Source organism: Brachionichthys hirsutus, chromosome 23 (genome assembly GCF_040956055.1).
Source record: "Brachionichthys hirsutus isolate HB-005 chromosome 23, CSIRO-AGI_Bhir_v1, whole genome shotgun sequence".
Classification (NCBI taxonomy): domain Eukaryota; kingdom Metazoa; phylum Chordata; class Actinopteri; order Lophiiformes; family Brachionichthyidae; genus Brachionichthys; species Brachionichthys hirsutus.
The window spans coordinates 3,924,454-3,951,149 of NC_090919.1; the positions used below are offsets into that span (position 1 = coordinate 3,924,454).

General features: G+C 44.3%; 1 protein-coding gene across 1 annotated transcript in view; it reads left to right on the top strand.

The window, feature by feature from the left end:
• The window catches only part of exoc6b (exocyst complex component 6B), a 58,279-nt gene that overhangs the window by 6,160 nt on the left and 25,423 nt on the right, over positions 1 to 26,696 (top strand). The window contains exons 7-18 of the mRNA XM_068755591.1: positions 6,230 to 6,418; positions 7,908 to 7,976; positions 11,306 to 11,389; positions 11,704 to 11,750; positions 13,678 to 13,798; positions 13,886 to 13,957; positions 14,589 to 14,686; positions 15,441 to 15,546; positions 15,748 to 15,857; positions 21,482 to 21,593; positions 22,159 to 22,293; positions 22,411 to 22,599. Of these exons, the coding sequence (XP_068611692.1) occupies positions 6,230 to 6,418; positions 7,908 to 7,976; positions 11,306 to 11,389; positions 11,704 to 11,750; positions 13,678 to 13,798; positions 13,886 to 13,957; positions 14,589 to 14,686; positions 15,441 to 15,546; positions 15,748 to 15,857; positions 21,482 to 21,593; positions 22,159 to 22,293; positions 22,411 to 22,599 (1,332 nt within the window). The remainder of the gene's footprint in view (positions 1 to 6,229; positions 6,419 to 7,907; positions 7,977 to 11,305; positions 11,390 to 11,703; positions 11,751 to 13,677; positions 13,799 to 13,885; positions 13,958 to 14,588; positions 14,687 to 15,440; positions 15,547 to 15,747; positions 15,858 to 21,481; positions 21,594 to 22,158; positions 22,294 to 22,410; positions 22,600 to 26,696) is intronic.

Consider the following 26,696-nt stretch of genomic DNA (forward strand, 5'->3'; position numbering starts at 1 on the left):
TGGAATTTACGATCCCACCAGTTAACAGCTTGTATTAAATTATGTTTACAGCTCGAACTGTTGGCCTCTGGAACGGAACGGCTTCGGTCGAGTCTCCTCTGGAGTGAACTCTTTTTGTCGCGATGTTATGGAGAAAAGTAGATTATTATTATTCTCCTCTAGATGTCACCAGAGCGTCGATTCTTTCTCCCGTTTTCGAAGCGATAAAGGACCTGGTGTGAGCAACAGGCACGGCCATTCGTTTGATTTAGTGAAACATAACATGAGCGCAGATGCTTCCCTGCAGGCCAGGAAAAGAGTCCCTAAATGGGATTTATGGGCACCAGAGCTGATCCCTGCTGCACACCTGAGAGGATTTGAGATGACCGGATCCTCCTCCAACATCGTTTAAATCCTCGATGAGGGGTTGTGAAACAATTTTGTCTGTCAAGGACTTCTTATTTCCCGGTTTGTTCAACCAGAAAAAAAAACCCCTTCAGCTTTCATTCATTTGAGGGTCATTGTTATGTAAACCACAAACAAAAAAAGCTCGTTCCTTGGCGGTACGTTTGGGTGGTTTGGTACTTGTATAAAGTGAAGTGATGACGGCGCCGTGCCGGCCTCTTTTTGGTTATAGTCATAGGATTTGTGAGGAATTCCGAGGTGATGTAAGTAACGACAAGAGTTTGGCATCCGCCGTGTTTTGTGACTTTCCTAAGGTGATCAATATCAGGTTCCAGTCCCAAGATGCCTTGCAATTAAAGGTGGAGTCATTTCAGAAGGAAGTCGTCACGGTGCCAGAGTTTCAATCTTGACGAATACTTTTTTTCTTCTTCGTTACACAGCAGTACCGTCATGGAAACTGTCAAAGAAATGAAAAGAGGAGGATTTTCCTTTTTGGACAAACCCTTTGTTCCGATGTCCGAAAAAACTGTGTCCTGATAGACGTGAAGTGAGGTCTGAAGCTCAAAGATTTGTTTCGTAGCGAGACTAATAAATTAAAAGAGATAACTTTGTGCCAGATTAAGTACGAGATAAAGAACCACCTTTAGAGCTAAATTGGGGACATTTTCCTGCAGTGGCTTGAGAATTGTGACATTTTGCAGCGTCATGAAAACGTCTTTCTGCGGACAATCCAGTCGTTCTCGACCACCTTACAGTATTTATTTCATCTTCCACATGTTGCTTAAAACATTTGTTTTTACCCCAAAAAACAGAGGTAATTGTGATTTTAAAATCTTCACTCTGACGACCAAATCCTTCTGTGAAGTACGTTTGGGAAGCGCTCTTACATAGCACAAGGAGACCCCCCATGCATCACCCCTCAGCGACCCTTAGGTGGGTGGGGGGGCCCTGGGACCGCAGTTTGACAATCACTGGCGTAGAAAATCCACTTGCAGTCACTGAAGAAGCAAACCGCTAACTCCGCTAACCACTAATTACAAGGGGGATTATGGAAACCCCAGCGGTCCTGCAGTCCTGATAACCGATACTCGGATTATGTTGTATCAAATGTTTGGCTCAGGTCACTCACACTCCATCAGAAGTCTCCTAAGTGTGCGTCGCACGGATGATCAAATGAGTTGCTTTCCTTTTTTTTCTTTTCTTATCCCGCTTCTTTTCTCCGCTCTCTCCATCTCTCTCTGGTTTGCTCTGTTCCAAATTAGCCCCGACTGTCTTTTACCCGGCCGCCGTTACAGCTGGGTAAAGCTGACCCGGGGGGATGTGAAAATAAATAGATCTGGAGAAAGAGGAGAGGAGATGGAGGAGAAAACGGGGCTCACAATGGAGCTATTGTCTGCTGCCACGTGCTCGTAGAAGAGGAGGAGGAATGAAACGGAGAGATAGAAGGGAAGAAGATGGGTGGGGACGAAGAAGAGGGTGCTGAGGAGGTAGCGTTGGAGGAGGAAGAAAGCAAAAAAAAAAGGTGTTTCTCCGTCCTCCCTCAATATTCTTCATCTTCAGAGAATGTGATTGACGCAGAGGATGGAGGACGGAAGGAAAGAGATGGAATGTTGGGGGGGGGGGGAGGCTACAAACATGAGGATGGGTCGCAAAGAGGCGAGGGAGAAAGGTGATGGTTGGGATGGAAGCGGGGTGGAAGGGATGGAGAACAAGGAGGAAAGGTCAAAGATTAAGAGAGGGATGAAATAATGGAGAAGACAAGAGGAACCATTTTATAATCACTTCTGTCATTCGTTATTTTCCCCTCTTTCATGATTGTCTGTCTTTGTCCCCCACTCTTATTCTTTCCATCTAGCCCCCACCCCCCCCACCCCCCTCTTGTATTCCCTTTCAGCAAACGGAGGAGTTCCGAGCTGCTGCTGTGTATTATTCACTAGTTTTGCACACGCACGCTAATGGGAAACAGATTGTTGGGCCTATGAAGTGGAGTAAGATTGATTACCTGTATCTAGTTACTGAGCACACACACACACACACACACACGCACACACACGTAGCAGGGCCTGTGGAGGGCACGCGTCGAGTCGGCGCAGGCAGAAGGAAAATCCGCCGTTAGGTCAGTCAATCTGCGTGTGTGTGTGTGTGTGTGTGTGTGTGTCGTCGGCCCAATTATGCACCAGGTTCTGTCTGTCCAAAGGCAATCCCTTCATGGCGACGTCCTCGATCCGGATCAGAGGAGTCTTTTTAGGATGAAATATTTAGCCGCGGAGAACGGCAGCTCCGTATTTTCATAATACAGCTGTGCTGTCGGCACGAGGTCGCCAGGATACCAAGAATTTCAACTTCAATATACCATAAATGATTTTTTTTTTCTTTTTCTATACTATCATCCAGAATATGAATATTTATTTTTTTCTTGAGATATACAACACCAACTCTTTATCCACGGCCTTTTTGCATATTCGGTACATTTGCTATGGCCAAATACTAAAACTGTGTTTTAAACGTGTGGTATGGAAAGAGATTTGATATGTTATACTTAGAACTAAATGAAGACTGTCTGAACACAAAGCATATGCACATGGCCGACTGAGCAAACATCAGAGCATCCAAAACTGGCTCTTTTGTCTGATATTATGAGGAAAATGTCTGTTCAAATAATAGTTTAAATCCGAGCCATCTTTCAACACCAACGTGCGATGCTTGACGGTTTGCAAAAGTCAAATAGAAGTGAAGCGCCATCCGTACTCTGTTATCCTCCAGCAGTATCGACAACAATGTACTCATTCCCAGATACTTCCAGAACTTGATTTGTCTATTTGGAAAGTGCTTTTTGTGTGAATTAAATGAATGAGATGCAACACGTTAATAGGAAACTATATTTGCCGATCTTGCGACTTGGAACTAAATCCTAGCTTACGTCATGTTATAATTCGATATTTTTCACGAGATCGATATGACATTGGCATCAATCTGTCTCGGAAAGATTTGAGGCGCCGTTAGTGCACAACCCGAAGGTATATATGATTGGTCTAGTTCTTTTTAAACGATTCAATGTGCATCAAATGTCACAAATCTCAGCGGAGTTTGGCGCGTTGTAATCTTCATGGTTTCATAACGTGCAACTTTAGAGTTTTGTTGTTCGGATAAATAGACACAAGCTGTTAGAAATCTTTTTGGTTTATTCGACTCTTGTCATTAAGTTTTTTTTTTTTTTTTTCTCGAGCTGCTTTTTCAATTTGGCGACGAGTTGTTTTGGAAAACTGCCGGGAGTGATTGCTTTTGTTCAGCCTCCCAAAAGAAGAGCTCTTTAAAAAAAGAAAAATTACAAATAACCTCCACTTTCTACTCTCTTGCTTTCAGAGAGAACGGCCTGTTTTTCGCAAAAAGGTTGCAACTTTCCCACAATAAACAGAAAGTTTAAACCACTAGTCAACAAGGCCATCTCTGCAACTTTGCTCTTTCACTTACAATTTTTTGTCTGTTTCTGTTCTCAGCCCACAAAATGCACACAGAAGACTGTGAAGGTTTTTAAACCGAGCCATGCGGCACACATTTATCTCATGGCTGCCTTGCGGTGTTGCCGCAGGGTAATACAAGATCGTCTATAAGATACTTGGAGCCCTTTTGCACTAAAGGGTTTCAGAGAGTCTTGGACAATATGGCCCCTTTTTCACCTTCTTCTTTTCTCCCCCCCCCCCCCCCCCCCTCCTATTTCTCACTCTTTTCTCATTCTACTTGCGGTGATACTCTCGTGTTGTCTTCCACCACTCTCCCCTTTTCCTCCTGGACCTTTGCGCAAGAGATGACGCACGTTCCTAGACTCGAGCTTCAACTGCCAGACCGAATGACTGGCCTGAAAGGAAACGCGACAAAAGACGAGGTGAAAAGGTTCCGGTTAACAACAGCGCTCTGCATTGTGCGACGAGTACCAATGAATGGTAGGGAGCGTGTGTATAAAGCATACCAGAGGATGCCTCGAGACCGTTGCACCTGTTAAAGGATGCTAAATAGACTAATTCAAACCGAGAAGTGCGGTTTACTGACGTGGGCACTGACGTCTGGAACTGAAGAGTTGGATACAGTAGGAAAGATGCTTTCCTGTGTCCATTGACCTTTCGCTGCTGTCTTTTGAGGTCGAGCTAAGTTAATTTGGGAGACGAGAAAGAAATAAAGGAGTTTGCTGGTTTAGAAAGGAATGTTAAAGACAGAGAAAAGTACTTCTGACAAAACAAGACACTTGACTTTGTGTTTTTGAGGTCTGACATTGTGTATTAGTGAGAAGAGTTGAGATCAACTGTTCCCCTTTCCTTAAGGAAGAAAAAGGCTTTGTTCTGGTTTTTGTTTGCTTTATTTGGGGCTTATTGTGTTATATGAGTCATCGGTCCTCTAGGTGTGTGGGCATCAGATCAAAGATGGCATTGTGTTCTCCCAACATCGCTTATATTGTGTTTTTCCGGGTTTGTACACATCCACCCTCCCTTCGAACACCAGTTTTTCTCATTACTGTTGTCACTAATGGCGCAAATTGACTCTGACGTGCTTATCGACACATTTCAGCTCAAGGGGTAGGCAACATGCTGGCGCCGCCGAGGTGGGGGATGCATTCCCGTTTGGTTTGGGCGGATCTGGGTGTGGGTGGAAAGATGCACTCAGGTCTGTTAGGGTTTCCTTCAATAACAAGACTTGCCCGGAAAAAAATTTGGCGACCATACGGCAAAGGAGTCTCCGAAATTTGCTAAACGAGTTCAGACCAATCAAAAAACCCTTAATCTCATTTACCTGCAAGAGACAGGAAGTAATGCTTTCCTTCCAAGGCAGCTTGCGCATCGCTTTTTTTCTTTTTTCTTCATCTTGAATACATACAAAACTTCCCGTTTGATTCTTTTTATTTTTAGGATTCCTGGCCCAACTCGAACGCGGAGGGACAAAACGCGTCATTTCCCACAACACCTTTTCGCCCATAGACAGGATATGACTTCCATTTGGGCTGTATTTCCCAGATCCTGGTCTTCTTTTTTTTTTTTTTTTTACCTCATGCCTTGTTATTAATTAATTAAAAAAATATATAAATACTTTCATAGGTTGTTTGATGAATTACCACATTATTGGCTAGGTAAAAATAACTTGTATTACCTGTACGTGCACCACAATATTCACATACTCGTGTTTCATTATGTTTTATTAACTATTTATTAATTAGGAAAGATTTAGGAAAGTAACAATTATCTATAATAACCACATCCTTCCACCACGTTTAATTTAAGATTGGCTCTCTCTATCCTTCCTGTTCTTCCCTTCCTGTCTTCCTATTTTCTTCTGGCGCGTCGGTAAATGACGTTTACAGTTCATGCCCATGGGTACTTTCACGAGAAGAGGAGTGGGAGGGGTCGACCATGATCGTGACCTCTTAACACCATCTGCAATGTCTGATGCAGCTTTTCCCTAAACCGTCTTGGGGAACGCCTGGACGAATGACAGTCATCGTCTGAGAGGAGTAACACGTCGTTCTGAGTCGAGTTCCTTTGTGAATGTATTTCTCTCCAGCGTCCTTTTGAAGTGGAGGCGCAGCACATATCTGGACAGCTTCAGTGGCGTTTGATTGCAGATGGCGTGTCACCGTCTGTAAGCGTCTGGTTTGGCTGTCGAGCTCAAATAGAGCACAAGGCTCTGAAGTTGCGCCAGAAGCTAAAAGCATCACCCTGTATTCTGGGGACAAATTAACAAGCGTATGCAAGCAAAATAAATAAATATTGATCAGAACGAAGGTAACGCCGGAACACGAGCTGCGTCGTCGTTTGAGCTGCTACTCGGCCTTCTGATGTGCGTTTTCTGTGTTCCTCAGGCCCAACTGCAGCGCTCGTTGGACAGCTCCGTCGCCCCTCAGCCCAGGGCCCTGATTGGCCGGCGAAGCAGAAAGGATGCGGCAGTCGGGTCGGGGACGGACAGCGGCGGACAGGGTGGCAGTCCCCTGTCGGAACAGGACTCGGGCATCCTGGACGTAGAGGACGAAGAAGAAGAAGAGGACGATGAAGTGGGTAAAATTACAATCACATCAGAGTAGTGTGAAGGCTTTCTGAATCTCATTTTGAGAAATTCAAATTTAACCGACCTGGTTACGGATCTTTCCGTCGCTGAGCTCTACGAGTCGTCCCTTGCGTGTCCTTCTTGCAGCCGTTGTTGTTTCTCTCACAAGGAAAGCGAAATACAATGAAGTTGTGAGAGAATAGCGCTGAACTCGTCACCCCAGTGTTGCCATTCTGCTTTAAGGTCCCCGTTGTCGGCTTATTTACGTCCTGTAAACTTGATTCAACCCTTTTCACGGGAAGAACCTTGACTCCGAACAAAAGGCCTGACCCGACGGCCGCCGGGGTTACGGCCATGTTGGCGCCGATGGTTGGCATCGCCAATGCCATGTCTTTCTCTTTCCTCCCCTTCCCTGCTTGTACATTTCCCCCCTAGTGGCTTTTATTTTTGTCATTTTCTGTTCTTGGCTCTTTCTTACCTGCACTACTGTTTCCCCCCTTTTTTTTTTCTGCATATATAACTCCATCTTTCCTCCTTCCATCTCGTCCGCTTGTTCGGCCCGAGTGCCTAACTGGCGTAATTATTTTGTCTTATTTTCTTATCCATACTCATTAAACATGTGCTCCTTTCTTCTCCACTCTTTAACCTTTAAATGGCATCTACCTCCTATTGTTTCGGGAGTGCGGTTTCTTCAAAGTTCACATTGTGCTGCTTCTCAAATGATTTTTACAGAAAGCAAGCTTTCCAGAGGGCAGGAGGGCACATATTGTTTCCTTTGTGTGTGTGTGTTAAAATGGGTAAGTTGCCACTGCGTTGTTCCCTGAAAGACGGAGGATGTGGGAAGAGTGGAAGGAATGGAATGTGAAATGGTTAGATGGAGTAATAGGTGGAAACAAAAAGAGGAATGAGGGGCTGGTGACACTGTCGGAGACGAAATAATAAAAAAAAAGCTTTATTCCTGGTTGCTGATGAAAAAACGTTTGAACTGTATCATCTAGGTGACTCTACATGTTGCCACGGCAATATTCAACAGAAACGTCTGCAACCATCAGAGATTTGTCTGCAATGTTTCTGTGTCAATTCAATTCCCTTTTCAATGACATCAAAAGTTTTCAGTCAGTCATTTCTCCACATTTTGCTGCCTCTGTTCGGTTTAAATTTAAGTTTCAAACTTCTGTTTTCATAATTTTCATAATTTTAAAGTACCATAAAAAAATCAAATCAATAACAATAATGATACACACCATGTTGAAGCTGCAACTATTCGTCTCGTAATTGATGAGTTGATCCAAAAAGAAAATGCCACGAATTATTTTTATTATCGAGAATTCTTTTAAGCCAAACATTTGCTTCTTAACCTGAAGAGTTTGTGACTTTTCTTCAATCAATCAATACTTCTTGTCTTGATGTTTGGGAACCATCAGTTGCTGGCTCCCTAAGCGTGCGCAAGGAAAGGTTTCATTCAGCCTGAATGTGTGCTCCTTGTTTCTCTGTAGGTCCCAGGAGCTCAGGATTTGGTTGACTTCTCTCCAGTTTACCGCTGCCTGCATATCTACACCGTGCTGGTGAGTTTGTCCCCGTGTTTGTTGTCCTCTTACCTTTAGCTCCATCAATACATGGATGAATACATACATCAGAGCTGAAAAGGTGAGGTCTCTTAAAGGTTTTTTTTACATGGAGGAACGTGATGTTGTAAGACAAGGCCTCTGACTGAAGCCGTGTGTGTGTGTGTGTGTGTTTCATCATGGTTGGAGTGAAAGTGACATGGATGGAGGTGTTGATAGGGCTGTGGCTGGGTTTAGTTGCACATTTGGTGTGTGTGAGTGTGTTTCTGGGGGGGTGGGGGATTGCTCTGGCAGGGGGACAGGAAGTGCATGAACTTTAACAGGAAGGAGAAAATCAACAGGGAAAAAAAAAAAGAATGATGGAAAGGGGCAGCAAAAAGGGAGAGTGAGGTTAGTGAAAGGGTAAAAGGGGGTGAGATGATGACAGAAGCGAAGGAGCGGGAGAGCTGAAAACATTTATTTTAGGGGGGGGGGGGGGGGGGGCGAGGAAGGGAGAATGTGGTTGGACTGGCGAGGGAAGAGAGGTCAGAAAAATTGAAAGGGCTGCGAAACTATCGTGGTGGAGAGGAAATATATCGTTAATTAAATGTAATAAATTTTTGCCTTTCCAAATTTAGCATTTGTAATTAAAAATGTTTTATCCTCATAATGTTTTTCGTTTTTAAAATCTAACATCTTCGTAAAACTGATGCAAAAACATCTCGATGGAAACGGCGCACTCATCAGAGTTGCTCAAAGATGATTTCACCGATCATCTTCTCATTTCCGACCTGCACTAATCATTTTGGGGGTTGGGCGCACGTGACAGTGATCAGGGGAGGGGCCCACAGGGAGAGGAGAGGAGGGGAGGGTGAAGGTCGTTGAAGGTGCGACGGCGGCGTTTACAGGAAGACGAGGGGAGAGAGTGATTCGGCTGCAGGGCGATAAGGAGTAAAGGGGAGGGGAAGGAGGGGCGGTCACGGGGAGGTTAAGGGGGCAAAAACAGGAAGACGAGGGTGAAACGCAGCGCAGAGGGAGAAAGATTAGAAACAGAGGGGGGGCAACTTCAGGGGTGGGAGGGACGAGCCGAGAAGGAGGAAGAAAGAAAATGGGGAAAAAAGGTCGATGGGAAAGAGAGGATGAAGAATGAGAAGGGAAAGGAGTGTGTTCTGTCTCGGAGAAGGTGTTGAAAGGCCTGACCTCTTCACCTCTGAGGTCAGCCAGTGCTCACTCTTTCTCTCTTCCTACCTCGCTCGCTCTCTCTCTGCCTCACACACACGCTGTAATTACTGTTTTATTTTATTTGTTCTTAATGTTGTTTAGAGCACTTAAAGTGTCACAACTTTAAAAATCGTGTGAATAGGTCTTTTTGGTTTTGCTATTTTCTATTAAAAAACACACTGAAGCCGTTTCCTCTGCGGCGGCTGTTTGATTGATAGGCCATTGGGCACAGACATGGATTCATTATTAGGGAAGGAAACCAGAGTGCCCAGCACAGTTTGCCGTACTGGGCAAGAGGGATGGACTGGAAAATCATTGACACACACACTGTTTGATTGTTAAACGACAACGACTCGTACTCACCCAGACACGCGCGTGTATCGGTTTCATTTATTTTTCTAGTAGACCTCGATGTGGAATCCCATTTGCAATCAAGACCACTTTCTACATGTTTTTTTTTTTTTTCTTCCTCCCCTCCGTCCATTCTCTCTTTTCTGTTTTCACATCCCCTTTTTTTTCCACGTTGGAAGTCCACCGTTTTCCAGCTGAGGGCTGGCGGGCGGCGTCGGGGGCCCTAACAATCGTCCTTTTTTTACCCCTCACACACACACACACACGCAGTGCTTGTTGAGGCGTGATCAACGCAAACAGATTTAATATGATTATATATTTCTGTGAAATGTTGGAATGAGAAAACAGCCTCCATCGATTAATCCACAGTCGCTCTACTTTTATTACCCAAATCTTTCCCTCTCATCATAGTGACACCAGAGAGTCCAGCGATCTGCTGGTGGTCTCGTCCGTACGTAATGGGGGGGGGCACGACTTGTTATCTGTCCAGTCCTGAGCTCTTATCTCTGACCTCACTGAGGACTGTGGGGGTCCTGGTCTCAGCCCTAGATAGACTCAAGAAACACAGACAGATAAGAGACGGCTTCTGTGCAGTGGAAAGAAAAGATACGAGGCGGTCAAGTTTAGAACGACGATTGCACGGTTTGTGTGTGTGTGTGTGTGTGTGTGTGTGCGTGTGCCGCTTTTTGTTTTGATGTCTGACCAGTGACGCCAACCAGAACTGAACAGCTACCAGCATTAGTCACCAAAGACACATGCTCTATGTCTCACTTTGCTAACGCTCTGACATGACCTTATCTCCCCTTTCCCATCATTCAGTGGTTCTTAGCCTTTGGTTTTATACCTCATTAGAGCTAGCCGCCCCCCCCCCCCCCACAAAAAAAAAACAAGAAGGCCCTCAAACATTTGGCTGCATCTCTCGCTACTTTGAGAGATGAACTGCAGCTCCACAGTTTGGGCCACACATTGTGTTTTCCATTTAAGTATAAAAGCATAAAATGGGTAATCCTGATACCTGAAATATGCGCATAATAATATAGTAAAAAAAATTTAAGTTCTTCAAATGTCTTGCAAAGTCATGAAATACATATGCCTTGATCACTTCTTTTTTTTGACGTGATAAAGATGAAGGATTTCCAGCAGGGGGCAGCGTAGCGTAAGCTGTTAAATCATTTTCTCGCTAGTGCTAGCGACAAATTAGCCACTCTTAGTAGTGACTTTAATTCTAGCTACCCAACGTGCGAAGAGCTAGCTTACTTACACTTTTTCTGTTTGCATAAATTTCACTTCAATTCACGGAAATTCTAAACTGTTCACGCTGGCAGGTGGTCGTTATAGCAACGCCACTTGTAAATGTTATACAAATACAGGATAATTCACTTTTGCCACTGTTTTTTCTTCTCCCCCCCCCCCCCCCCCCTCGATTCAAAGCTGTAGCTGCCAGGGCTAATGTTTCCCGTTGGATTTTAAACAAGGAGCTTTATGGCTGCATTGGATCGTGTTTAACCGGTCAGAGTGCACATGTGGTAAATAATTTGTAGCTAGAGCGGTGTAATAAAACAGCCACACAAAACAAGACCATAAAACAAATGGGCCGAAAGAGAACTTTAATTCCTCTGTAGACTATTATTCTCTATTTACATTATTAGATGTTTCCCATCGCGTAAGTTAATTTCCTTCTTACTTAACAAGAGGACACTTCAAAGTCCCTTCATGCATCCATCCCTTCATCCATCCCTCCATCCATCCCTCCATCCACCCTGTAATTTGTGTTTTAGGGCTTGCGTGACGTGTTTGAGAACTACTACAGAAAGCAGAGGAGGAAACAGGCTCGCCTTGTGCTGCAGCCTCACTCTAACATGGTATGACCCTGCACCTCCACCCCCCCCCGTGTTTTTATATGCACTGTCATGTCCACACCCCTCTAACTTCACCCCCCCACACACACACACTCCTTAATACAGGACTAGTGTTAGCTGCTGCGATTATCATTTCTACATCAAAATATTCAACAAAATGGATTTATCGTCAATGTGTAGCAAAATAATGGAACTTAACTTCACATTTGTTTTATGCTGAATGTCCTCGATAATCTTAGCATCATTTGACGCTTATTTCCCCTTTGCCACTGCACTTTTTTATCCCTCCGTTTCTCCGCTTGTTTCTGTATTTCTAGCATGAAACTCTGGAGGGATACCGGCGATACTTCAACCAGATTGTCGGGTGAGTCTTTGTCCTCATCTGTAGTTTCTTCGGCTGTTTTCTGAGTGAAAGTTGTTTTTTTGCTCATTTTGGAGCCATCTCCATTTCTGCATTCACCTGGAAGTACTCTAGTTACTTGTTTTGTGTACATGTACTTGCTCACAACACAGAATAAGACTAAATATTCAAAAATGCACATTGATTAAAACCGCTGGAACGTTCTGTTGACCTGTTAACGCGGGCTGCAGGATCCAGGATTAGATCATGATGGGACAGTTCTGTGTATCCATGGCGACCCAGGGTTCCTCAGGATGTTGTCTCGCGCCCATAAACATGGACCCCGTCCATGAAGCCCCATGTAAACCCACAACTTGTGGTGTTTGTAACTTGTCATTATCTAAATAGGCCGGTGAAGTGAGAATCTCCCTCTTTGCTATGATTGCCGATCCGATTTCTGGATGCTTTGTGGATCCGCCTCGGCGTCGCTTTACTTCCTGACTTTCAAGCCATCTATTTATTGTCTGTCATCCGTCCCTTTCTTTGTCCGTCCGTCACCCGTTGCCTTTCTCTCCCCAGACATCCGTCCATTGAATCCACAGATCGAGCCATCCACATCCTCCCCTCTCTCCACTTCTCCATCTGTCATCCACCTCTCCATCCATCCACCCATTCTAAGTCTTCTGTGTAACTTGGCAGAGGGCGGAGTAGAGATCCAGAAACCGAGGGAATGCAAACATTCGACATTTAGTGACACCTCATTTCATTTCATTGAAATGACTTAAGGCCGTTTGACATCTACTCGCCTCCGCCTTCCTTCTCACTCTTATTTTAGCATCTTTTTCCATCCCTCTCTTCCCCCACTTGTTCTTCCCGTTTTACTCTTGTCGTCCGTCACTCCGTCCGATTCTTTGTCACAAGCAGACACAAGTGTTGATGATTGATACAGTGTGTGTGTGACGGCTTATTGCTGTTATTCCTTCTGTCTGTCTGACTGGAGCAGACTTCTATAAACACCGCCAGGGCTGGACGCGCACGCACACGCACACACACACACACGCACACACACACACACACACCCTCTGCCAAGTCTGCTATTCCCATTTGAAGTTATGAAGGTGCCATCCCATTCCTGTTTCTCTTCACCACCAAACTCTGTCATTGCTTCTTTCTTCTCCTCATTTCCCATCCCACCAATCATCTTTTCATCTCTAACACTCCTGTAGTAATTTCATCCGTCGTTTATTCATGGCAGCAACTGGGAAGTGTGCTAAATGTGATTTAATATTTATTTATTAGCACAGAGCAGATGAACCAGGGCATAAAATAATAAAAATATATATAAATATATATATATTAGTCCGGTGTTTCATAAAACAGCATTTTGACGAGGAAGAAATGAGTCGGTGGAATTTATGACAATATATAATGTTAATGTTTCCAGTGGCTGATCTTCAACTAGAAGTTGCTAATCGGCTACATTCTAGGATATTTTAGTAAAAAAAAAAAAAAACCCCAGAGATATGGCGGTTGAAAACATAACCTTTGCAGAGGTAAATATTCTATGTTTAAAAACCTGACTTGCTTCTGACTGTTCCGTCTGCTGGTATCGCGGGCCTTACTCGAGATAAGGAGCTGGTGGTGCAGCACCTAATTCTCCCATCAGAAGAAGACGATGACATCATGAGAATAAAGGACAGCGCCAGTGAAATCTGAATCGTTTGGAAAATGGGCTGCAAAATTTGATGCTCATGTTTTTGTCATTGAGGATTGTCCTGGCCTCATCTTTCTTTTTTTCCCCTTGCAATCCAAAATGTGCATAGAAAACAGGTGGATAGGAAAAGTGTTTTGGACGTTAGCAGTTGCTGCACCTCTGCGGTATTTCTCACTCTTTGTTTTTGGTGCATCATGGATTTTCTCTGTATTTTTTTGTCTCCCATCGTCCATCCAGCTTCTTTGTTGTAGAGGATCACGTCCTTCACACCACACAGGGTTTAGTCAACAGAGCCTACGTGGAGGAGCTTTGGGAGTTGGCACTGTCCAAAATCACCGCCGCCCTGAGAACGCACTCTGTGAGGGACACGCAGCCAAACACCGATCGCATGCATGGACAAACGTGTGATGGAATGACATCTGTGACTGTCCCCTGTCTTTTCTAGTCCTACTGTGACAACCCTGATCTGGTGCTGGATCTAAAGAACCTTATTGTCCTGTTTGCTGATACATTGCAGGTATGTGTGTGTGTGTGTGTGTGTGTGTGTGTGACTAATGTAATGCTATGAGGAAAGGAAAGTTTCCCCATCCCTCCAGCCCTGTTTAACATCATGCTCTATGAGCTTCAGATATTTTCCTTCCATTCTGGCCATCTTTGAATTTTGCATTCTTATATTCAGGTACATGCCAAGTAAAGCGGTTCAACTCCAGGGAACCATGAAACCTGGTCAAAGCCTGTTCTGTACTTGGAGAATGGATGGCTGCCAATGTCTAAAGAAAGGCTTTCTTTCTTAATTCGACCTTCTAAGAAATAGACATTTGTCATCTGATGTCAGTTTTGCTCTCCTTATGGTTATTCTTTGTTGTGTCCTTGAGTGTGATTGATGAGAAGATGAAGGGGAGACACAAGGGGATGTGGGTAAAATACGGTCGGGAGAAACACTTGTAGATGAGTGAGAGAGAGAAGGAGGTAGGGGAAGCGGCTAAAAGCCGTTCATGTGAGGTGATGAGGTGCTACTGGATTCTCTGACATTTAGAAAATGAACTTTTCACTAAAGGCTGGTTTTACTTCAGGATCTAGATGGACATTTTTCGGTGGAGGTGACCGGACGCTGACTGACCGGTCTTTCTGGGTTTCCTCTCCTGCAGGGTTACGGTTTCCCGGTGTCACAGCTGTTCGACATGCTGCTTGAGATCAGGGATCAGTACGGAGAAATCCTGCTCAAGAGATGGAACGTCACCTTCAGGTACCGGCTGCTGGAGACACGGGGCGTGTAGATGGCTATATTGCTTCCCAGGATGCACTGGAGATTGCGTGCCGCACTGACCTTCCTCTTTTCCAGTCATGAAGGCACGGAGAGTTGTGGGACTGCCACACACACACACACACACACACACACACACACACACACACGGACACACACGCACAGACACACACGGTTTGTGGGAAACTTCCTCGTCTTTGGTTTGAAGTTTTTACAACCAGCCAGAGAGAGGAAGTGTTTTAAAGCAAATGTCCGGAGCATTCTTTGCCCTTCAGAATAGCTGCTAGCCTCGTAAGATGGTGGCCTTTTATATCTGTGTGTATGCCATTGTTTCACCGCAGCGTTTGTCCAAAGACACCAGTGGGACTTGGAGCGAGGGCAGATAAACAAACAAGCCCTCCCTCGCGCCTTCCTCTCTCCTTCCTCCCTCTCTCTCACTCACTCACACACACACTCACTCACTCACACGGGCAAGCCTCAGGAATGCTCTGTTGTATTGTTGGAGAAGAATCCCTCTTCGGTTCACGGCATCTCCATGGAACGTTGGAACGTCCGAAGTCTGAAGGGCCAAAAAAGAAGTGGGGGTGGTTGTTAAGAAAACCTCAAGCATTAGTATGACCCCCCCCCCCCCCCCCAATGGGATGATTGTGTACATATGTGAGAGAGAGGGAGGCCGGTGTGGTCTTATACCTCCGCTAAATAATCTACCTGTGATTTCTCTTTTTCGCCTCTCCAGGCATGTGTTGGACCTGGACAACTACAGTCCAATCCCTGTCTCAACAGAGCAGGAGTACAAACAATACTCCTCCCAGTTTCCCCTGCAAGACCCTGAACTGGAAAAGGTACAGAGAGCCGATGCTGCTTTGATCAGGAACAGAGAAGAAGTAATATAGAAAGACCTGTTCCTGTGGTTCGCAGTTCATCAACATAAAGATGTGTGTCATCCGACATTAATGGATGAACCTGTGCGTGGTCGCTTTTATGGTAAATATGAAGCAAACGTTTGAATAAAATCCCCTTTTTTTTGGCTCCATTTTCTTCAGCTTCCTTTCCCAAAGAAGCTTCCCTTCTCTGAGTTTGTGCCAAAAGTCTACGGCCAGATCAAGGAGTTCATCTATGCTTGTCTAAAGTACTCTGAAGATTTGCACCTCAGGTACATGATTTTTTTGGTGACTGACAATCATCGATTAAGCGATCGATCAATGTGCTTTTTGCTTGTAACGTGTCATCCTATAATCCTGTTTCTCTCGTTACTGTGGACAACCTCACATCATAAAAAAGGTCCCTAAAGTACAAGAGTAAATCCTGCAATTGACATAGCTGAATATAAGTGGAACTATCGGCACATGCAGCGAGATCACCTTTAAATCAGAATAAATAGGTAAGAGCTGGTTCCAGATATGTACGCTAAAATAGAAGCTAACTCATTTAAAATGGGAAATTTAGACTCGTATTTCCTAATCCAGATTAGTTTGCATTCAAGGCGTCTCCGCTGATTTGCCAGAGTCAGGAGGAGTTGATAATGAAAGGGATACAGAGATTTGATCCTGCTGAAAATGCTTCCTTTCAGAAGTTTCATGTTTCAGTAATGTTTCTTTCAAACGAGGTGAAGCTCTGCTTCCTTGTGTTTGCCTTGCTGAGCACTAAACATTCAGCATTTCAGTTTGCTTTTGTCTGTATCGAGAAAAACGCTGATCTATTTTCTAGCATATCCGTTTACTGCTTAGGTCAACGTTTAAATGCCACGCCCTGTCATGTCGTTCGTTTTTCCCCTGTTTCTGCTCTGTTGACTTTCTTCACCAACGCGTTGTCTCTGCATGTCGGCGTTTTATTTCTGCAGCAGGCGAGCGCCATGCGGAGGAGTTAGCTTTGTGTTACGGCATTGCCTGTCGGAACAATCGAAAGCAACCTGGCGCCTGTTGACACCGCCAAACAAGTACCGGTACTCCTACGAGCTTAAAACATCGACTAAGGGGAGGCGTATGTTACTCAGGAGAGGCTACGATTGTAGCCGATATCGTAGCGGCCCTCTGTTAGCTCATCTGCTAGATAACCCCCCCCAAAAAATCCCCTCTTTAAGGTTGGCTAAAACACGAGACTTTAAAAAAAAAAAAAAAAAAAAAAATGCTATAGTGTTTCTCCAGATATTCTTCAGCTGCTGTTGATACACCTGGGCAGCCTGCCCAAGTAAAGTCTGTGTGGGAAACACATGCTCTGCGCTAAAGGAGAAACCGTTAGCGCGGGGGGGGGGGGGGGCACACCACTGCTAAAACAGAAAATTAATATGTGGCGACCACAAAAAAAATAAAGGCACGGCGAACCCTGTCGTTACTGTAAGATGTGTATTTAACTGCACGCAGCCTGGGGGGACCTGTATATAAATTAATTACATTAAAGTAAATGTGCTTTTGCGAGGTGTGAGCTGACGTCTGTCTGGAAAAGACAGGTGGATGATAAATCCCGCATTCACACGTGGAGCTGGTGGAATTACACTCGCTGTCATAAGAGGCAACGCGTTGGGTCTCTCTCCCACACTAAACACTAATTCATGCCCCCCCCCCCCCCCCCCTCTCCAAAAACCATTATATCCGTCGCCATAACTTATGTTTGTCCTTTTTTGTTTTCTCACTCTCCTCTGAGCCTGTGTGTTGGTGTGTTTTTATTGGTTCTGGCGGACGGAACAATAAACTAAAACAATGCGGCGCCTTTCCTTCCAGGGAGACGAGCGATCAGGAAAAGACTTCTGCTGTCTAGAAGGATTTCAGCCAGACACACACACACACACACACACACACACACACACACTGATCAACGTACATGAAGAAGCTAAAACACAATTTAAAGCAAAATACACACTGAGAATCTGATCAATGCTTTGCTTATAAAAATGTCAGTTTTTATGTTCATGCATGTATTTGAGCTGTTGATGGTGTGTGCGCGCGTGTGTGTATGTATGTGTGTGCGCATTGGGGGGCTGGGAACCAGGGAGGTACCGTTGACCCGTGGCCGGCGGAAGAACGGAAGGCTGAGTAGGAGGAGTGATCGGAAATGAAGTCATCTGATCAAAGGGAAGAAAAGGCCAGAATCTGTCTGTGTGAATTAGACTTGCTTTAAGATATTATGTACCGGTAATTATAAAAGGCCAACCCAGGCTGAAACACCCATTTTATTTTATACTTTACTCACCATAATTGTCTCTAATTATATTGACAGTCGAAAATGTAAAACGATTTATTTCTGGGGGATAAAAAAGATAATTCTTCGTTAAACCTTTAACACAAAGCTAAAATGACCAGATGAGCTGCCTGCATAGCAACAGGCTTCTTGGACTCGTACATATGCTGCACATGCTCGCGTAAAACATGACATCGGGCAGCTTGGCTGGCGCTCTGTTTCTGCCAGAGTCATTGTTCCAACATCTCTGGAACCTCTGCCAACCAACAGACCGACGCACGCTGACCCTTGCTGACCAGACGGCCCGAATCGCCCCTCGACGGCGGAGTAATGGCTCCGCTGTTTGACCTGGCCTTGTTTCTATGGGCCTGATATCTGGTTACCTCAGCGGCGCTCCTTCCTGCCCGCTTCAAACAGACGCACAAATCCGGAAGCAGACTGTTTGATGGAGCAGGTCTCTGGTCATTGATCTCCCTGACCTTTGACCTTAGCCTCTGCGTTTCTGATTCAGGCGGAAAGACAGGATGCTGTGTGTGTGTGTGTGTGTATTTAGTCCAAGTGTACTTATTGCCCTTTACTTTTCCACCTCCATGTGTGTCAGCCGTTGCTTTTGGCCCGCGCTGAATTATCTCATTGAGACCAGCTAAGCACAGACATTCACGGTCCCCAGACGATGAATCCTCCCCGCCCCTGATCGGACCTTACCTACAGCACAAGCATGAGTTAAGCGGTTGTTACGATGAGTGGTGGCGTCGCCGTGCCATCTGGTTCAGGATAAATAGCAGCGACTCCTGGGATCTGTTGACTTTTCATGTTGGGATAAATCATTTTTAATTAGTCCAGAAGTTTTGCGATCGGTGTGCGTTCATGGTGTAATCGTGTCCCTAGCGTAACTCGCAATCAGTATTTAACACAAGGTAATACTTATTTCCTATTTACTAAAGAGGATTAAAAAATAAATAAATCTAATCTTAAAGAATTAATAACTCGGTCAGATGAGGGTGGGTTTTGTTTCTGGTGGCGTACTGACGTTTCAGTGATGTGCGGTCTGAAAGGTGGCGCTAAAGAGCCATTAGAGGCTCGAAAAGCTATGAGAGGAGCCGTTTGTCCACACACACTGAGAACATACATCGAGCGCATACACACATGGATCACAACTGTATTTACACGCTCACTTAAATAGTCAGTCATCCAAAATTCAGTACACAGAGTTGTGTTTACTTGCCTGCAAAATTGATGACTGTTGATTTCTATTGCTAGTGGAAACACTGTGTGAGTGTGTGTGTGTGTGTGTGTGTGTGTGTGTGTTTTAAAACACTGTCCAGTGTGTGTGTGTTTTGCGGCTCTGGGTTCTAACCTCTCCCTGCTTTTCCTGTTGTCTTGTCATTTTTTTTTGTTACTTCTTGTGTACGTTTTCAGAAATACCTTCATAACCTCATGAGTTATGATGACCCATACTATGGTGACACCGTGATAACTTTGTTGCCTTGTGCCCAACTTCCAAATTTGTCAAAATGTAAGAAAACCAAACCATAACACATTTAGCAATATATTGTCATGACTGCAAAATGTCAGATCATTCATCCACGTCAATGAGTTGACTTAGTGGAAAAAATGTCAGAATTTTGTTTTGTTTTGGTCATTTTATACAAAGGAGTCTGCAAAATGCAAAGTTCACTAAAGGTCACGTATAAATATATAAATATGGCCTTCTCTGATGTAGCTCGTTCATCTCAGTGCCACTCATGGCAAGGAACAACCACCGCATGAGAATGTCATTGTCATCATGCCAAGCCCGTCGGAGTTGAGGGCAAGTCACGGTCTCACCATAGTAGTTTTATTCAGCGTTCCCCACTCTGCTGTAAACCTGCCTCCACTGAAGGCTCCTCGTTTCCTCTTGACGACGGCGACCACCGTGCATTTATTATGACCAATGGCAGCAGAAGAATATTCTCTCTGTCCAAGTCCTGCAGCATGTCTTGCAGAGTTCACTTGCGTACATTGACTTTTTGCACTCGCTATGAACACACACACACACACGCATATACTATTTGTCCACTCAGCACTTCTGCCGCTCCAGGAAATTCTCCTCTCTGCTCCAAATTGTCAGACCGTTTTTAGGATTCTTCTGCTTTTTTGGAGGCATCGTGTGTTTGGAATTCCAGTTCTTGTCGTCCCTCAGGAGATTTTCTCTGTGTGTGTGTGTGTGTGTGTTTAGATTGAATTCCAGGCACAGATGATTTACTTATTTGGCTGGAAGCATTTTGTTACCCACAGGGTTCTGGAGGACACTAAAACACACACGTCGTCTCTCCGTGATGACGGTCACTTTGGTTTCTGTTGATTATCGGTTTGTCCTCTTCTGTTTCTTTCATTTTATAGTACATAAAATGTCTTTATGGGGTTATCCTGTTGACGTCATGCCCCTCCTGTACTTACCTTCTCCTCTCTTTTGTTTCTTATTCCCTTTTTGTCGCCTCCCGTCTGTGTGTTCAGCTTCGTTTCGCATTCAGACAGGGCCTCATTTCAACTTTTTTTGTGCCGCTTCCAGGAACTCACTTAACAAACAAGAGGCAATGCCATGAAAAGCTTCACTTGACTCTCAAGACTGTGTTCGGAATGGTGTCTGGGTTTCTTCACCAAACATCGCCCACATTTCAAACATAACACAATCGATAGAATGTCAGAGGCTTTCTAAGTGGGTCTGATTAGTACCTTCGAACATTTGTTTTAACAGCAATTCTGAGCTCATTTCAGACTTAACAGCCGGCTGGCTTTCTTTATGCCTTGTTGGCTGAACAGAGGTGGTAATTTTATGACAGCTATTTAAAGGAAACACATTATTAAAAATGCACTTTTCCCATGTTTTTACACTATTATGGTCGTTTTGGGTCATTATCGACCCAAAACCAGAGAAATAAGCCATAAAGTGAATCCTGCGTCATTTTCGTAGTTCTGTAATCACCTTCTGAAACGCGTCTGTCAGAAATCTCTCCGCCGTGTGATGTCACAGAGGGGGAACGTGCACACTCATTGCGGGCACGCCATGAACGTAGTTTCGATTCAGTTTTTAGAGACTTTTCTGACAGAGCTGTTTGAAACAGAAAAGAGGGGACGCTGTTCTGCAGCATCTGTTTGCTATTTTAACCAAAAGGCTGTCACAGATATTTCATATAAGTGCGTGAGAACTGCGTTAACTTGTGGAAAAAAGAGTATAATATGTGATCTTTAAATTCTGCTGAAGACGGGGGTAGTTAAATATATATTTTTGAAAAATCCACAACTGTAAGGACATTTATTTATTTATTTATTATTGTCAGGGCGGTTCCTTTGCCTTACTTGGCCCGTAGTAGTTCTCTTAAATTATTATTCAAACTGCCTTCTTATCAGCAGATTTAAGGCAATGGACCTTCCACCCCGTAACAAGGTAATACACTCATTTGAATTGGCTGGGATTTAGCCTTTTTTCCAAGTGGAGCCTCAGACTGAGAAAAAACCTGTTTGTGCTGGCTTCCAGACGTTGCAGCTCTCCTGGAGAAATGGAAGAAATCTCTTCTGCACAGTCACCGGTTCTCCGTCTTTGTCTTTTGTTTATGTAAATAGTTCCACGGAGATCGACGACATGATCCGTAAATCAACAAATCTGTTGTTGACCAGAACCCTGAGCCACTCTCTGCAGTACGCCATAAAGAAGAAGAATGTCGGGATGGCAGAGGTACTGCAATGCGTGTTGAAATGAAAGAACAAACATCGGCGCTTGTGTTAATCTCCCTCACGAGGCTCGAGATGGTCAATCTCAATCTTTCCAGTATACAGCCATGAAAGCAGACATTTCCTCTTTGTCGTCATAACTGCATAGCTGATATAAATGGGTTTTATTTTCCCGCCGTCACGCGCTGCTTTGTTTCCATGCGTGAAGATTGGCCTGGAGAGCAAAAGTCATTCATTCTTAAGAACAGGATGTAACGATACGAGAGGGCGAATTCAGGAAGTCTGCTTCCTTGATTAAACGGGTTCAATTAATGGTCAGAAGCTGTGCTGGAGTGAAGATAATGAGCAGAAGGTTGAAAGAAATGTCCAAAACTTTGCTTGTGATGCAACAAATACAAGCGTCCGTGGACTGACGGGAACGTAAAACGTATGAGCTGATGTTTAATGTTTATTTGTTTTAAATGCGTGTGGAAATGAATGCAAAAGGCCCCCCCCTCTTGGTTATTTACTCTATTTAATCACAGAGGTTGTAAATCGAGACTTCGCTGAGCCCTTCCTCTGCATTCCAGTTGGTGCAGGTAATCATAAACACCACCCACTTGGAGCAGAGCTGCCACTTCCTGGAGGAGTTCATATCAAACATCACAAATGTCCCGCCTGACACCGTCAACATCACCAAGCTGTACGGGACCTCCACCTTTAAAGTACGCTCCCCCCTGCCAGTTTTGTTTTTTTGTCACTCTTCCTCTATTCTATAGATCTAGAACAACACCAAGCCAATGATTCATTGAAGGAAAGCACATCTTTCCATTGTCTTGCAGGATGCTCGTCACGCTGCCGAGGCAGAAATATACACCAGCCTGAATGCCAAGATTGACCAGTTCCTGCAGCTGGCTGACTATGATTGGATGGCAGCAGTGCAGGGGGGTGGGACTCCGGACACCAGCGACTACCTGGTTGATCTGATTGCTTTTCTGAAGAGCACCTTCAGCGTCTTTACCAACTTACCTGTTAGTGCACACACACACACACAGACATTGATTTACAGCTACTTATCCACCAGCCACGCACTGACAAACATGTAAATCATTCAAAACTGTGGTAATAAAAACTATGATGCCACTCATTAGCTCGAGTAACCGCCATCAAGACTGGCGGTGTGCCAGCTCTTAGTGGGAAGTAAAGATTAAACCGTATTATAGAAATTATTTATTTAAAAAGTAGCTCATTCTAAATCTGGAATATTTTCCTTTTGAAATATAGAAGCAAATGGCTGAAAGTCTAATGCTTGTCTGGGTTTATTTTTTGTGTTATTCATCATAAATACATATATATTTGTGGCCTGTGTGTGTGTGTGTGTGTGTGTGTGTGTGTGTGTTTGTTGGTTTATATGTGCTAAATAAGCTAACTCAGCAGCCTGTCTGCTTGAGACATCACAGGGCAGGACAATCTGCTTTAGCTCGTTATGTGGAGTTTGGGTTTGTTGGGGATTAGATCATTAGACTGAGGCTTGTTAATCTTACTAAAGTGTGAGCTGGTCAGGCCAGCAGCGGCTCAGGCTATCGACTCGACAGCTCTAAGGATATTAAACACTCAGGAACAGTGTAGAGCGTAGATAAATAATAATTAGCTTCCTCCTTACCTATTAGCTCATTATGCTAATACAGTATTCAGGATTATAAATGGCCAAACATGTATTCATTGCAATATTTGAGCCCAACATTGTTGCTATTGCTAACCCTAACGCCCCTTTTCATTTATTGCACACATTTTTACATTACGTTTCTTTCACAAGCACTTCTTGAGCACACAATTATACAAAGAAAAAAAAAAAATCATCCCTAACATGGATTCAAGCTACATACTTAGCCTCTAACCGAACCGTGGAAGCCAAAATGTTAAAATCCATCAATTTCTTTTCCATGAGCGATGAACTAAGGAGCTTCTCCTTACGTTTTGGTTTACAATTTTAGCACGCACAAACACGCAGGTTGTCCTGATGGTTGCACACACAGGTTTGGTTAAAGCAGGTCACAAGGCCACAAGGCTAGACACACAAAGTGTTTCTCAGAACTTCTAAGAAGCTTTTCCTTCAACCCCCCCACAAGACCTGGGCATGACCCCATCACACACACACACACACACAGTGCTAGGCCTCCTAAGTAGATCAGATGCTATGGATCTAAAATGCTGGGTGGTATGACCCTGTGAAATGAGAGGTGATCATATAAAAGAGTCGAGTCACACACACATGAGTAGGATACTGCTGAAATTATTCCTACGCTCATTGTTAATCTCACTTTTTTTCAGTTTTCTACCTCCATTAAAACATTGATTTTCAAAAACAGAAATCTGACCCGACTAGATCAGAGGATAAATAACGACATAAGTATTTAACGATTGTGACACAGCGCCAGTGTGACATGATGTTTAGGTGCGTGTTTCCATTCCTGTTTTCCTGAGGGCCGTGATCGATCAATCGGTTCCGCTACGAAGTTCTCCGTGGTGGTTCAAGCACATTGCGACAGACTCCCAGATAAAGCCAGATTAGCATCAACACAAGATCTTCTTTTATTTCCATGGAGGCGTTAGACCCCTTTAGTTTCCTACAACTTTCCATGTCTCCCAGTAATAAAGCAGGGTTATCTACTCAAGTTCCTGGTTTGTGTTTTTTTTTTTTTAAACCGTAGGGAATGCCGGTTGAACATGCGACCTTGCCGGTGAGTATCTGGCTCGTTGTGGTGACGGAGTGATGTTTACCAGTCCCTTGTTAACTCACCTTGTTAACCCTTCAGCTTTGAACCTAAATCTCCACTTGAGAGTTCACCAAAACGGCATGTGAGATGAAAAGAGGAGTGCTGCACATTTTGCCTGAATCCTGTGGTCCTGTGTCCAGATCTTAGTGACCGGCATCCAGCCGGTTAACGCTGTTAAATCAGAAAGTCTGACCGGTTAAAATGTTATTTAGAGGTCCTATTCCACCCTAAAACTTAAATATGGACTTGAAGAATGTTTCATTATTATTATGTTCACAATTGCTCACAAACTTTGTGCAGAAAGAACGGATTAAGCTGTCTGTTACTTTTTTTTTTGTCACCTTTGACGATGAATTTTGTAATTTGTACAAGTTGCTTGTGTCACGGTTCTATTCAAAGAGAAAAACCTACACTAAGACGTACCTGAAGGTTAAGTTCAGACTTCATTTTTTTACGTGTCAGATACCATAAAGCAGCAGTCTGTGATGTTGCACATGGCTGAACCGTGATCCTCGTGCTTAACAGTGATTTTTGAAGTCTCAAACCCACTTCTCAGTAATTTTCCAAGTCGTGGATTGGAATCAGGAATCTGCCGAAAGTCATTTCTGACATTCTTCCCGCCTGAGGTGTATCGGAGCAGCGCTGAGCTTGGGTGTTGTGCGTCTCTCTGATCCAACCTCTTGACTTTTGGCTGGCCCAAACTGCCGTTGTTTTTGACTGACAGATTTCTGGATGTAGCGAGAGCATATTATATACCGTGTCAAATCCCTTCCAGAAGTTGTGAATCAGTGTGTTATGATATTGTGAAGCAGCGATTTAATGTGCTGCTGTGTTTCTGACTCCACCTGCTCCTGGCATTGTGAGGCTAATGTTGAATTCAGCTGTGTGTGTGTGTGTGTGTGTGTGTGTGTGTGTGTTGGGGGGGGCTTCAAAACAAACTATGCGTGAAAATAGGAGATGCTTTGTGTTGCGGACAAACATAAATCTGCTGCGACACTCGACTCAACAAAAATTGCATTTATTATGTGTTTCTGTTTGATTTAATTCATTGCAAACCTCCGATTTGGACCCCCCCAAAATATGCGTGACCGAATTCTCCCCGTGTTTATTTGACGTGCGTTCAGAGCTTTTGCCACCTCACAACATTTTCAATCGCTTGTCATTGTTGCAGCCAATCAGATGTAGCGCTAACTGAACAGGACAGCTGGAGTTGTGCCTTTTGGCCACACGCAGACGGATTCATTTACCCTGAAAACACAATGTGTTTGAATTTAGGACCGAATGCACATAATACACATTTAACATTATAATAAAGCCAGGATCGGGGTCGAAACTTCATTCAACTTTTTTTTTTAAACCGCACTAATCAATACTCGTCATACCGGCGGTCGATCGGATGAGCTTACGCGTGTCTGGCGTGAAAAGGGTCGCTGTCTGTGTGTCGAAACCGTGGATAAACCTCCCTTCTGTGCGCCAGCGCTTTACGCCGCGGAGCATTTTATCCCCTTTCGGCTTGTTGTTTTGGTTGGCTCCATAAAATTGTAGTTACAAAGTTTCTCATCAAAGGCGAGCGTGCAGAGGAAGGAGAAGATGAAACATTATAGTTCAGTCAAACAGTCTTCAAGAAACGGTACGTTATTATTTGTACATTACAACTTGCAATGATTAAAACGCATGTGAAAAGCACCTTGTTTCACCTTTTCTTTGCCTACCTTCTTGCTTTATACCCCCCCCCCCCCCCCATTGCATCTTCTCATGTTTCCTTTTCTTAATTATTCCTTTCCTTTCCTCACCTTTTTCCACATATGCTTTCCTCACATCCTTTTTTTTTCTTTCCCCCCCCTTCTCCCCCCTTCTCCTTTCCTCTATTCTCCCATCTTCACTCCCTCTCCTCCTTTCCGCCCCCGGCCTAATGGTTCCCAGTTGTCCGCGTTACTGTCGGACAGACCTACCTGTGTGTGTGTTTGTGTGCGTCAGTCCAGCCAGGTTCCAGGACATGTAAATAGAATTAGCCTATTTCACGCTCAATCTCACCCCATGATAGCTGACCCCTGGGGTTGCATTGTGTGTGTGTGTGTGTGTGTGTGTGTGTGTGTGTGTTTCCTCATGGAGCTCAGAGGCCGGCGTCGTATTGGAGGATATCCGGCCAGTCGTAGGTGTGTGTTCTGTGAACATCTGCGCCTACACGTGTGCGCCGTGTGTGTCGAGGTGAGGCCTGCCTCTTGAATGACCTGCACTCGAAACTCTTTCCTGAGGTGGATCTCGGTTTTAGTCGCGATGACAAAGGGATACTTTAGCTGCTGCTGGGTTTGTTATATAAGACGATGTTTATGGATCTCAGAGGAGAACCG